The sequence below is a fragment of the Carassius carassius genome, chromosome 29 (assembly GCF_963082965.1).
Source record: "Carassius carassius chromosome 29, fCarCar2.1, whole genome shotgun sequence".
In the NCBI taxonomy this organism is placed as follows: Eukaryota; Metazoa; Chordata; class Actinopteri; order Cypriniformes; family Cyprinidae; genus Carassius; species Carassius carassius.
In genome coordinates, this window is record NC_081783.1 from 18,206,839 (window position 1) to 18,221,391 (window position 14,553).

The 14,553-nt window shown below is 35.9% G+C and overlaps 2 protein-coding genes across 8 annotated transcripts in view; one reads left to right on the forward strand and one right to left on the reverse strand.

Annotated features, from left to right (window-relative positions):
- The first annotated feature begins 40 nt into the window (after nucleotides 1-40).
- On the forward strand, nucleotides 41-5,677 carry LOC132109803 (cathepsin F-like). Its single transcript, XM_059516148.1, has 14 exons — nucleotides 41-494; nucleotides 1,193-1,312; nucleotides 1,618-1,699; nucleotides 1,894-1,952; nucleotides 2,572-2,644; nucleotides 2,941-3,054; nucleotides 3,258-3,406; nucleotides 3,544-3,640; nucleotides 3,854-3,934; nucleotides 4,014-4,133; nucleotides 4,675-4,739; nucleotides 5,037-5,127; nucleotides 5,289-5,347; nucleotides 5,549-5,677. The coding sequence occupies exons 1-14, from the start codon at nucleotides 258-260 to the stop codon at nucleotides 5,621-5,623; spliced, it is 1,422 nt and encodes a 473-aa protein (XP_059372131.1). The 5' UTR covers nucleotides 41-257; the 3' UTR covers nucleotides 5,624-5,677.
- Nucleotides 5,678-8,510: 2,833 nt separating this feature from the next.
- LOC132109804 (storkhead-box protein 2-like) overlaps nucleotides 8,511-14,553 on the reverse strand; it is a 66,118-nt gene continuing 60,075 nt past the window's right edge. For 4 of the 7 annotated variants that reach the window (XM_059516156.1, XM_059516153.1, XM_059516155.1 and 1 more), the window contains one exon: nucleotides 9,646-9,872. In XM_059516156.1, coding sequence (XP_059372139.1) covers nucleotides 9,683-9,872 — 190 coding nt within the window. In that variant the 3' untranslated portion in view covers nucleotides 9,646-9,682. Of the gene's footprint in view, nucleotides 9,873-14,553 lie in introns of all 7 variants that reach the window. The other 3 variants (XM_059516149.1, XM_059516150.1, XM_059516151.1) reach the window with 2 other exon arrangements.

Consider the following 14,553-nt stretch of genomic DNA (forward strand, 5'->3'; position numbering starts at 1 on the left):
GCAGGGTGTCACCGTAGACTGTATAAAAACAGGGTGTCACTCTTTCAGTCGTCCATCTTTGTGCGGGGCATTCATCTTTCTGTCGTCCATCTTTGTGCGGGGCATGCATCTTTCTGTCGTCCATCTTTGTGCGGGGCGTCTCACAGACTGACGCTGTGCCGACTCCGAGTGGAGCAACAAAACACTACGAGCTTACGATCTAAAAACAAAGACCTGCGCTGATCCTACTTCGCTGCTTTCTCTTGCTAAAGCTCGACATGTACTTTAACCGCGGTTACCCTGTCATCGCCTTCTGCGCTCTCGTCGGGCTAATTCTGGGTTCAGAAGATGGCGCGGATCGCCCGGTTACCGGAGCTCCGGGATCCGCGGTCCGTCTGTCGGAGTCAGACCCCGGGGTTATGAAAGCAGTCAAATTCGCAGAGGAACGATATAATATGGGCTCCAACGCGATGCATATACGACGTGTTAACAAAATCCTTTCGGCCAGCAAACAGGTAACTTAACGTAGAATTATAAATAACTAATTCGTTAAAATGTCAAATATCTATGTTATTAAGTGGTAGAAAACCAGGTAAAATTATATAATTGTTGTTCAATGTTATTGTTGATATGTATCATTGTTTATGTCTTATTAATGACGTGACTTATTGATTTACGCGATTCTGATATTGGACAACAAGTTTATTATAAGGAGCTATTTTTTACCGCATTCATGTGATTTGACAAACGTGCGCAGAGTCTTCAAATACATAACAGTGCTGAGCTTGTTTAAACAGAACAACACTGCGCGCATATTACGCATTTGTTCATTAGGGTAGTTGAGAGTTAAGCTGCGCACTTTTGAGCACATACTAATGTTTTTATGTAATTTTATTTCTTATACAGTGTATTTTATTTAAGACATTTTCTACAAGATAAAATGTTTTCAAATTTTTATTTTATTTGTAAATGTGGTATATTTAAAAGCTGTTAAAGAGCCTACTGTTGTATATATACACCACAGATTCTTGAAGCTTGTAATATCATTTATTTATATGAATTATTAGAACGTTTCTATACATCTTTATCTATTAAATGTCATCTTTATTGAAATATGTATGTAACAAATGTATTAAGATTATTTATAGAAGTTTAATGTCCCAAAACCATAATTATATAAGAGTCTTTAATTTGTGTTCTGTGTCTTCCACAGCTGGTAAAAGGTGTTCGGTACAGTATTATGGTTGAGATCGGAAACACTCAGTGTAAGAAATCCCTAAAGCTGAGTGGTGTGGACACCTGTGACTTTTTCCCAGAGCCTCACAAACAGAAGGTGAGCAAACACTAATTCTTAAATCATATAAAACATCTCCGTGCTACTCCGTGTCTTGTGATGGCCAATTCAGATGATTCTGTAACCGTTTACACAGCACACAACCCATTTCAGTTTTGCCAATTATTAGCATTTTTGCTATTTTGATTCAGATTTTGTGTTCAAAATAATTCAAATCCAGTATGATAACCCAATGTTTTTGTTAAAAGATTTGCTAGAAGTTTAACAAAAGTTGAACATGCCCATTCTTGTGAATGTACAATGCACATTCTCTCTTCTAATCTCCCCATTCTGTCTCTCCACAGACGGAGGTTTGTTTGTTTGAGGTTTGGGACATTCCCTGGGAAAATAAATCCACCCTACTTAAACAGAAATGCCAGCCTGCGGGTCAGTAGCCTGGGACAGATGGCAGATCTGTCAGCCTGATGTAGTCCAAATCATCTTTATCACATGATATACTGCTGTGGTGTAAAACACAGAGACATGCATACTCATTGTAATGTTTTAGGACAGGATATAAAGTGATTTTGATCATACATCCACATGCATTTGTAGTTACATTGATATTGTTCATGCCTTAGTTTCCAAGGAGCTCAGAAAGGTTGCAGCCATACCTCTAACCTATGGCAAACCCATGAAGGTATGGATAAGTCTGCAGTGTTCACCGAAAATGTCATTTAAATATTTGTTATTAACCCTATAAAGTCTACTGTATCAAAACTTTGTTGAAAAACCTATTGTGCACAATCTTCTACGTGCTATCGGGTTGTCTGATTATTAGTATAAGCATAAAAGAGCTTTTTGTATAATTTGAATAATGGTCATGGTTCATGTGTCTTTTTGCTATGAAACCTTTACTAATTTTTATGAAGTAAATGTAAGAATAACTTTTATATTGTTAGGAATATTATGAGATGAACGCTTACCGGGGAGCGATGCATCCATACTTCACTTAAAAAAAAAAATCATGGTACAATATGAGTATCAAATATAATACAAATATTTTTTCCTCCTCAATTATGAGCTCCATATTCTCATTATTATATTATATGAGCTATGGAAAAGCCTGATGACAAACAAACATAAACAAACAAAAAACAAACACATTTAAGATCTTTTTCATATTTTGCATATAAAATTCAATAAACCATTTTCAAACCATTATTTCAAATGTCAGGTTTTACAGGGTTAAAACTTTGTGGGCTTTTCATCAAGCATTTTATGATTTATTTGTACTTTTTTTTTTTTGCCATTTTCAGGAAACTGTGGAGCTTCGGACTGAGTTTAAAAACTTTATGATCACATACAATCGAACATACAGCTCCCAAGAAGGTAAAACACAGAACATAATTTACATTACTATGAATCTGTCACACTTGTACTTTATTTGACCTATTACAGTGTAATTTCCCAGGCACTTAGAAATTTGTAATAATAATAAGTAATCAGTTTGTAATCTTGTGCAATTGTATAAGTATCCATATATTTATTACCTCTTACATAGATACCATAATGTAAACTATTATCATATTAGTTTTCTACATTAGTATGTAATTTAATGGCTATTTGTAATACACATAACACAATAAAAATCCCTTCTTTAAGCACTGATCCATTAAACTCCACAGAGGCAGAGAAGCGTCTGCGCATTTTCCAGGAGAATATGAAAACGGCTCAAACGCTGCAGTCTCTGGAACAGGGCTCAGCTGAGTACGGGGTCACCAAGTTCAGTGACCTCACAGGTATGTTTATGGATTTGTTAATTACTCAGTTAATAAAATGAGCAAAACTGCCAATTAGTGATGACTCAGTGGTCAAAAGTAAGTCCAATCCAAGCCAAAATGAATATTATTAACAACAATGCTGTAACAAAACACTTGTCTAATATATATTGAGTATTATAAGATCATATCAATGCATCTAATCCCAACCTTTGTGTGTTTAGAGGATGAGTTCAGAATGATGTACCTGAACCCAATGCTGAGTCAGTGGAGCCTGAAGAAGGAGATGAAGCCAGCGACTCCGGCTAGTAAGGCTGCTCCTGACAGCTGGGACTGGAGGGAGCACGGGGCCGTCAGTCCTGTGAAGAATCAGGTATGATGATGGCACAGATTAGCTTAATAGAGAGCCAATCAGTGAAATATCAGGCGGAGTACATCTGCAGAACTGAACTTCAAATGAAAAGGTTTTTTTATAATTAGTTCAACATTTTAACTGACCGTCTGTTGAAGGGCATGTGTGGCTCCTGTTGGGCATTTTCTGTGACTGGAAACATTGAGGGACAGTGGTTCAAGAAAACCGGGCAGCTTCTTTCCCTCTCTGAGCAGGGTAAATATAAACTACAATACTGTTGTATTTTTAAAGAAATTAATACTTTTAATCAGCAAGGATGCATTCACAATTTATCAGAAATGACAGTAAAGACATTTAGAATGTCAAAAGATTTGTATTTCAAATAAATACTGTTCTTTTGAACGTTCTATTCACCAAAGAATCCTGAGCAAAAACAGTGAAAAGGTAGATTGATTTCTTTTCTCACAGAATTAGTGGACTGTGATAAACTGGACCAGGCGTGTGGAGGTGGACTGCCGTCTAACGCTTACGAAGCCATCGAGAAGCTTGGTAAGAAATAACATTCCCTAGAAGGCAATTTCAATAAACATGTCCAATATAAACGTGCTTCTTTCTTTTACCTATAAAGGAGGTCTTGAGACAGAAACGGACTACAACTACACAGGACACAAGCAGAGCTGCGATTTCTCTTCAGGGAAGGTGGCCGCATTCATTAACAGCTCTGTTGAGCTTCCTGACAATGAAAACGGTGAGAGCGAGATGTGTCAATAAACTCAATTCAGTTAAAAACTCATTCAAACAACACTGGTGATGGAAATACCTGCACTGGAGGAAATTAAAGCAGGAAATTAAAAATATCAAATATTTATATCAGCACATTTGCAGAGAAATATGAGCTGTATGCTAATCTTAAGTGTGAATATACCGCCGATAATTACAGAACATCCAGTGTTTGAAATGGAAATACGCCTGTGTTCAAAAATTTGAGTAAGATTTATTTAAATGTTTAAATCACCAAGGCTGCATTTAGATTATTTGATCAAAAATGCTAAATATTATTACAATTTAAAATAAAAATTTTAGAATCATTATTCAAGTTTCAGTGTCCCATGATTATTTAGAAATCATTATATGATGGTTTGCTGCTTAAGAAACATCTTTTCAAATGATCAATGTTCAGTAAAACTGTATTTACTTTGATGTACACAAAGTTCAAAAGAACAGCAGAGATTTAAAGATTTTTTGTTACAGTAGAACTGTAAAATGTCTTTATTGGTATTGTCTTGTAGAGATTGCTGCTTGGCTGGCTGAGAACGGTCCGGTCTCTGCTGCACTCAATGCTTTCGCCATGCAGGTAAAACAAATACACCATGGAGCTGTGTTAATATATTTCCTTTTAATGTTTTGGGAAAAATTGTATGTAATGTAATTGATGAGAAAACAGTAAAAAAAAAAAAAGAGTGTGTGTTTATATATATATATATACATAGAGAGAGAGAGAGAGAGAGAGAAAATAAGCCACACGTTTCTAATGCAGTAAGCAAAAGTAGCATATACAGTATATCTGGTCCTACAGAAACAAAAATACATTTTTATCTGATTACTTGAAGTTGCCTTTTCTTAACATGATTTTTTTTTTTACTGTCTGTAGTTCTACAGAAAGGGAGTGTCTCATCCTCTAAAGATCTTCTGCAACCCCTGGATGATTGATCACGCTGTGCTAATAGTGGGATTCGGACAACGTGAGTTCTATTGATTTCAATGTTTGTACTGATACAGATGTGAACTTCAGGTGTTTAAACGGCAAGGCTATGGTTTCAGAATACTTTGGAATGGATATACATTCACAGGTATATAGAATCAGTCAACAGAGTCGTGTTTGTTTTTCTGTTTTTTGGTGCAGGTGATGGCGTTCCATTCTGGGCCATCAAGAACAGCTGGGGAGAGGACTATGGAGAGCAGGTATGAAAAGTCACCTCAACAATGTGCAAGAAAGTGGCAGCAGCAATCATTATTTGATGTTTAATCACATTTTGAGCTGCAATATGAAAACTGCTATAAAAATAACTAAACATTTGGTCCTGCTCGAAACTTACATGTAGGTGTTTGTAGAATATGTGATAGCACAGAAATGTTCAAATTGTTCCTGTACTTCTCTTATAGGGTTACTATTACCTGTACAGAGGATCCAGACTGTGTGGAATCAACAAGATGTGCTCATCTGCAATTGTGAATTAGACTCACACACTCAAACACACACACACACACACAGAGAGAGAAAGCAAGCAAACATTTGAAAACAGCCCAGTCATGAATGTGATGATCGTGCACAAAGAGTTCACTCTGTTTCAGTCATCATGTGATCTGTGAACACAGTGTAAACACACATTCTGCACATATATCATCCTCGTAAGCACATAATTCTCAGTAGTTCAGATACATGAAGTATTTCTCTTGAGCTCATGTGCTTTAGTTAGCAGTCATTTTGCCGTTACATAATGCTATAGCTGAATTTGTTGTACATTACCTCAGATCCACGTGTGATGTGACAGACACAGCAGATTACCAAATAGCAAATAGGTACAAGATAACAGCACAGTTTACCATGCTACTACTAAAACATTCCCTAGTCCATGTGTTATTGTGATTTTAGACTAGGTAATTTAGTTGTATTTTACTCTAACCAGTTTTATTATTCAGTGTTTTATTATCTAATTGTTAATTTAATTTTAAAACAATGAGTTGAGCCTGTGTCGTATTTGCTTTTAGCCCTGCTGAACAGATTAGCAGTTATACATTTTTAACAGTGTATTTTATTTTTTCCAAGTGCATTTTACTGAGTATTTTGAGCTGCTGGTCTTGGAAACTAGATTTTGCACACCATGAATTTCCACAGTATATTGTGATCATTCCGTTAATGCAAGTATGGCTGTTTTTACCCGCACATTTTTTTTTTACCATATTTTGCTGCATGGGAAAAAGTTGCTAATGCTTCTTCCAAATGCACAATGGAAGATTTGTTTGAGGTTTGAGTTGTGGCAGAAAATATGCATTTCTCAGTTGTTGTATCTCTAATGCATTATTAAATCTGTAGTGGTGAATAAACTCCCAAATGTCTGTCATGCTTTATGCTGAAATAACAGTTGTGCAATAAATGAGCAATATTAATTTAGGAAAGGCTTAAATTAGTTTCAAAGTTTAGCCACTTTAAAATGTATGCAACCCAGGATGAAAGCAAACAACAAATGAAGCAAGAGAACAATGGGTAACCTCTGAAGTTTGTTTCGAGTTAAAAGTGGAACTTGAAGTGTTGTTTGGGTGGTTTTACGGTTTTAGATGAAGCAGCAAAAATCACTGAAAAAAAACTAAAATATATAAATTATTAAATACTTTTCATCCAAGGTCAATGCTTGGAGTTTGCAGACTTTGTGAAGCCCTCTAGTGGTTATTTGTGGTACTTTATTTCCATACATGGCATTGACCTCAACAGAGATCACACACAGTTAAATGAAACATGTCATGTTATTTTATTGTCTTAAAAAGTTACACAATCCCCAAGGGAGGGATTTAGTACACTAAAACATTTAACAGCACAACTACACAAACGGGGAATTTCTTTTTTTAAATATGATAGACTTTACAAAAAAAAAAAATCCCCCTGGTAGGTTTTTATACTCCGCTTGACAGATAGGCCATCTCTTACAGAATGACAATGTCACAAGAAGGAACAATGTTATTGAGAACCATAAGAAATGCATCATGTTCTGGGAAGACATTTCATGGACTATCAGTATTTCGTATGAAATATGTTCATTATAAACAGAACATCCATTCGGATGATTTTTTTCCTTCTTTTTACAGTCACCAGAGAACAGGCATTAGTGCAAAAATGGTTTAACAAGGTAGTCCTGGCTGCAGTTTATCCATTTATTGGAGAGCGTGACATTTTACAGTCCTCTAGAAGTAATGAGGGGACTCATACTCAGATGAATATGACAGATGTTCACTAAACGGAGCAGAAAACATCGTTTCACAAAAGAAAAAAAATAAAATTTTATAACTTAAATGTAAAAATTTTGAAATCACTGGTTTTTAAATATTGGGGCAAAACAGGGCAAAGAACAAATGTTAATGCATCAAATAATTATTTTGTGTAAACTTGTGTATGTTTTCTGACTTTGTTGCTACTTTATTAATAATTTATACAAGATTTGTTCACAGGTCAGATACAAATTGTGTACGGTCACGTGACTAGACTTGTCAATATTTATAAAAATGTCAACTAATGTCAATAATACTATAATAATGTCATAAATACTGATAAATTTAGCATTCAAGAATGAAGAAAATATCACACTATCATAACCATATAAGTATTAATTTGCTGTAGCCACTTTAGTTTTCTAGTGTTGGTAATAGTAACAGGATCCAAAACATTTTTTTTTTTGCGATCTTTATGATGGAGGTGGCAAATTATAGAAAGGGAACAAGTTGATATACAGTACAGACCAAAAGTTTGGACACACCTTCTCATTCAAAGAGTTTTCTTTATTTTCATGACTATGAAAATTGTAGATTCACACTGAAGGCATCAAAACTATGAATTAACACATGTGGAATTATAATATGTCATATTGTAGGTTCTTCAAAGTAGCCACCTTTTGCTTTGATTACTGCTTTGCACACTCTTGGCATTCTCTTGATGAGCTTCAAGAGGTATTCACCTGAAATGGTCTTCCAACAGTCTTGAAGGAGTTCCCGAGAGATGCTTAGCACTTGTTTGCCCTTTTGCCTTCTGTCTGCGGTCCAGCTCACCCCTAAACCATCTCGATTGGGTTCAGGTCCGGTGACTGTGGAGGCCAGGTCATCTGGCGCAGCACGCCATCACTCTCCTTCTTGGTCAAATAGCCCTTGATGCCTTCAGTGTGACTCTACAATTTTCATAGTCATGAAAATAAAGAAAACTCTTTGAATGAGAAAGTGTGTCCAAACTTTTGGTCTGCACTGTATATCAAGTTGATGTATATATAAACTAATGTAATATAAAAAACTGAAACATTATTAATATTCAAAATAACACATTTTCTATTTTCATATTTTAAAAGTGTTAAACAATGCAAAGTCACCCCCCCTCCATAAATAAATAAATAAATAAAATAATAATAAAGTTTTGCCCCACATCTCAAGAATCAGTGAAATATTGTTCTAAATGCTTACCATGAATTTGTGCGCTAAAATAACTGAAAAAAAAAACTAATTTTAATAATAATAATAATAATTTTAATAACAATAAATAATTGAACATGGCAGGACATATCAGAGATATGAAGTCCTAAATGATCCACTCTATATGTTTCCTATATGATTACAAACTCTACACAAGTCTCCTTTCTATTACGATGAGATTTGGCTCTATTAGTTTGAGAACAGTAGGTTACTAACGCTTGATGATGGAGATGTGATTGAAAAGCACTAGTAGTACATTCACAGTTTGCAAGCTGATAGTGGTTTGTCTAATACAGCGGGCGTAAGGTGGGGTGGACGTCTCTCATGTCTCCCTCTACGACTGTACAAATAGTGGAGGTAGCAATGTGTGTATTCTGTGTCATCTAGTAGTTGAGCACCTGGTTAAAAGAGTAACTCTGGAGAAAAAAAAAAAAAAGGATTCCAAAATGTTATCTTTTTCTTTTTTAAATAAAAATGCTCCATTCAATGAGAAAGCACCAGTAATATTTAAATTGGTATTTTTTATAAACAAATAATGCATTAGCGGTGGTATGTTTCGTTCCGATTCTACATAAATGTCCCAGAGAGATCCCAGGACGGCGGACGATACACAAGGATGCACTAGAACGATTCCAGCAGAAACATGATTTCCAGGGAGATTATCGTGGCCTTCAAATTTCGGCCAGCAAATGTGAAACACCAAGTCAGTAGAGTTCAGAGGGACCTGAGCGTACAGAGGGACACACCAGACAGAGCGATGAATGAACAGGCAGAGGCAACGCAGCCAAGTTTGGATCAGAAGACAGTTAAGACCCGTAGTGGATGCATGAAGCTATAAAGGACACCTACAAATGAGTTTGATCGAGCATTTCATCCCAAAGAGATCGCTGTAAATTTAGTCCTAATGAAGTGACTTGTTTGTCTGCAGCAGTATTTGTTACAAATATCCCAAAAAGTAAAAGACACCTCCAGTGAATCGTGATGAATCAAACGTCTACATTTGAAAAGCGCTGGAACAGGCGTCACCCGAGCGCTGTAAGATTGACACAGTCCTGGCGGCCGTCCCCATCACTACACGCTGGTGATGGAGGCCTGCTTCTCCGTGCGGTTGGCGGGCGGCTCACGGATGGTGCGGAAGCTGGGGGGCTGGTAGGGCGGCGGGGGTCTTTTGGTGCCAATGTGTCCTGGACTCAAAGCCATATTCTGTCGCCTGCTATTTTCCACATTACTCGAGGTGTTCGAAGCAAGGCTTTCCCGCGTGCTGATGCAGTACAGAAGGACAGAAAGGGAAAGAGAATGAAAGTGTTATGAAGAAAGCAGAAATGGAAAACCGATTAGTAACAGGCTGAAAAAGGAACAAGGATGGGGTTAGTCAAGGTTACCAATCACAATCTTGTTATTAATGCTAATCAGAGTTGTGCACCATTCACAACTGAACTGAGAATGCAGTTTGACTTCCAAAGAATCTGCATCTGAATTTGCAAACAGGATGTAGAATTTGATTATAAAGTCGCAGAATTAAAATGGAATAAATTTCTAAATGAAGCCAAGCATAAATCTTCTTGTCAATATTTTATCAGGAAAACAATGCAGTGGATAATTCTTGCGGTGCTGTTAAGACATATTAAAATGATGAGAAAGTGAGGAATACAAACCTGAAGGGACAGAACATCTATAAAGGTTAAGGGTGATGTTACATGGATTTATATGTTGAGTCTAAAAAAAATAGTATATTGAGTATCAGAGGTGGGTAGTAATGAGTTACATTTACTTCGTTACATTTACTTGAGTAATTTTTTGGGGTAACGAATACTTTTCGGAGTATATTTAAAGATGGGTACTTTATACTCTTACTTGAGTAAATTTTTGGGGGAAAATCTGTACTTTTACTTCGTTACTGTGGGCGACGCTCCTCTCGTTACTTTATCTTAATGCAATAAATGTTATTATGCTTCAGTTTATTGCAAACGCGCCGTCTACTTTTCTCTGGGCAATGAGCGATGCCCATTCGCAAATGATTCATCCTTTTGAGTCAATTCTGTTCAAAGGCTTGATCAAACCAATTGGCAAACGAGTGAATTGGTTCATGAATCAGTTTGAATGAGTCGTTCAGTTCCCTGCCGCACGCGCTGAGCGTCTGAAGTGGTTCACTCGGAGTTGTAACGTTTAAGAACAGAAAGAGCGTTGAAAACGTGGCTGGAACTGCACTGAATTGAAATCTGCAAAGGTTATTATTTGCTAGCGATGGAGATCCTTATTAGATGAACACCGCGTGTGCTGTCTACTGTTTAACAGGTAATAACTTGGGCTACATTCGATTACAGTACACGATACCACTGTGACATTAGTTTGTTGTACGTGTGTGGCTTATAACAGAGGGGAGTCAAGTTGAATGCAGCTTCCAAAAGACAAAACATAGCCGATTAAGATTTTATTAATTTTAATACAATCTCACTGGTGCAAGTACGTTCAGCGAGTCATATTATCAGCTGCTAAATTCAGATCTGTGATTGCTTGCTGGCGCTTAGCCAGAGATAGATGCGTTTATACAGCGCTGCGCATTATAACCAATCACACATGATTCTTTTGAGCTTATTAAAGCATTGGCCAATCACAGGCGTTCAGATGAGTCATCGCTAAAATGCCAGTGCTTCCTTCACTCGCTCACTGACTGAATACCTCTTTCTGGCGAATTCTCTCGCAGGAACAACAAAGTGCAGATGTGTGTACGAATCTTTAATTAAGATATTGATTTCACAGTGTTAACAGTTTCAGTGATTTTAATGGGAGTTTCTGAGAGTGATTGAAATCTAGACTGTCAGTGAAAATGATCTTTAATAATGTAAATGTTATTTGCTCTCTTTCTGAACAATGAAAGATTAGTAGCAATATTTATATCACATTAACTTTCAATGTTAAATTCACATTTAATATAAAGTCAGTCGTATTAAAAATATGTTATGGCATGACACCTATATCTGTTACTTAAGTAAACAGACAGGGTTTTATAATAAATTACATAAATTGGAGTAAAGGCTGATGAAATATATACATTTATACACGCACACATACATTACATACATTTTATCTATATATCTAAATAAAAATAGGCTCAGTATATATGACCCAAAGTAACTAGTAACTAACTACTTGAGTAGATTTTTTTATCCGATACTCTTTTACTCTTACTCAAGTAACTATTCAAGACTAGTACTTTTACTTTTACTTGAGTAAATATTTCTAGAAGTACTTTTACTTTTACTTGAGTACAGTTATTGGGTACTCTACCCACCTCTGTTGAGTATACTAAAAGCCCAGTGTCAATAGATGCTACTCACAAAAAGCCAAACCTTTCCAAAGTAAGATGGATGACTGTATGAGAGTTGTAGGAATGCAAGTCTTCGTATATATATATAAAAAAAAAGAATATGAAAATATCAAATTATTCGGCCCATTGTAAATGTAAATGCCCAAATTTCAATTGGAATCCATTCAGGTGACACACGGCCAAACTTCAACTAACTAGCACATATATTAAATATCAGCATCATGATCAGTTTTTTCCCCCTCCAAATACACAACTAATTTTTATATATATATATATATATATATATATATATATATATATATATATATATATATATATATATATATATATATATATATATATATATATATATATATATTTATATATATATATATATATATATATATATATTGTTATTGCAATAATTAATTAGCTTTTATTAACCATTTAAAGCTTACATTTGATAGAGACTTATGAAAATGTTGTAAATCCTTTTGGGTAGGGGTGAAGGGGCGGGCAATATGACCAAAATCTCATATCACGATGTGAGTAATTATTTCACAGTAACGATATTTTGCACTATATAGTTGTTTTTGCTTTAAATAAGGTCTTTATATCACATCACAATTTTTGATACCATAGAAATTTAATAATGTTTGTCACCAGTGTCAATTAAAAATAAATAAATCAATAAATACAAATAATACCCTAAAAAAAAGGAGAAAAAAAAACTATTCACTGAAGACAGTCAGCAATTAAATAAACTAATTACATGCAATAGTTTAATAAAAACTTCAGTAGAACAAATAAATAAGTAATGCTGCATGCACTGTACGACGTAATCAAATGTATAAAAACACAGCATATACCTCATTGTGTAAATTTATTTAGAATTTTTAAGATTTCCTTTTCACTGCTGATTGCATTTTAACACCTTAAAATCGCATTTTAAAAAGGTAATGCTTAAAAACTCATACAAACAATACTTTTTTGTTTTGTTTTTTGTGACCACTTAGCACAGCAACGTCACATGAGCGTCCAACTGCGACAAAGACAATAGTCCAAAATCTCAACCGGTTGACAAATCTACCATTTATAACGCCCACCTCCCCTTTCTGGACAATTTAAAATAAAAAGTGTTGTTGGTCCCACAAACTACAAAATGAAAAAACATTTGAGCTTTTATTTCCAGGTTTTTTCATCTGGATCTGATACACAACTTAGGATAGCACCTTTTGTTTGAACCCACCCATTGCTCAAGTGACCAAAAGTATTGGAACGTGACTGACAGGGGTGTTCTGTTGCCCTGGTGTTTTCTATTATATTGATTATTCAAACAATAAATAGCACTGAATGTCTGTACTCAGTTTCAGATTTGGATTTTGCATGTGCAGACTGCATTTAAAGCTAGATGTGTAACCAACATGAAAACCAGAGAGCTGTCTATGTTTGAAAAACAAGAAATTGTGAAGCTGAGAGAAGATGGAGAATCACAAACATTGCACAAACATTGGCCAGTACAACCATTTGTATTGTCCTGAGGAAGAAAGAAACCACTGGTGTACGAACAGCTAGACCAAGGAAAAGATCAGCAGTTGATGACACAAACATTGTGACGGCTGTAAAGAAAGACATTAAAACAACAGTTAGTGACATCAGTAACCACCTCCAGAGTGCAAAAGTGAAGGTATAACAATCTACTGTTCGCAGAAGACTTGGTTAACGAAAGTGCAGAGGGTACACCAGAAGATGCAAACCCCTCAGAGAGCCTCAAAAATTCTGGGACAAAGTTCATGGACTGATGAAACAAAGATGAACCTTTAACAAAGTGATGGAAAGGCTGAAGTTTGGAGAATACAGGATCTGCTCATGTTCCAAACATACAAGTTTATTTGAAACACAGTGGAGGTAGTGTCATGGCTTGGGCTTGCAACGCTTCTTCTGAGACGGGCTCATTAATCTTAACTGAAGATGTAACATGACAGCCGCAGTATAATGAATTTAGAAGTCTACAGAGATATTTTTTCATAATATCATGCAGCAAGATAATGACCCAAAACATAGTGCCAAAGGAACAAATGAGTCAGGGATGGAAATTAGCACCTGCCACCAGCCAAATGCGGATGATTTTGTGTTGTGCGGGTAAACTCGCTTCACCTACCGGCCACCATGGCGGGTAAATAAAAATAGCACACTGTTTCACCCGGCCGGCAAAAAAGTTAATTTCCATCCCTGGTTTGTGTACAACACGCAATAAAGTGTAATATCATCCGAAGCAGCTCGTAAAAACGATGTATTAAAAACAGTGCGCGTTCATTTGTCGACATCGTAAAAGTTTGCGAGCCGAGATTTCTTTCAGTGATACAGTGTTGAACAGGGGACTTTTCCCCACGTGTTCCCTCAACCACCAAAAAAAAATTAAAATGAAAGACACCAACAAAAAAAAAAAACACTTATACTGGTGAATCCTTTCCTTTGGAATTAAATACAACATTATTAATGCGTACGAAAACTGTTTAGAATATCGCAAAAATGTTTCTGTGCATTAAAAAAGTTCAGTGGAGTGTATCATCCAGTTGGGCTATGGAGTTGAGAGAATGAGCTGCTTCAGCAAGAGTCGGCTGTTTCAAAACCT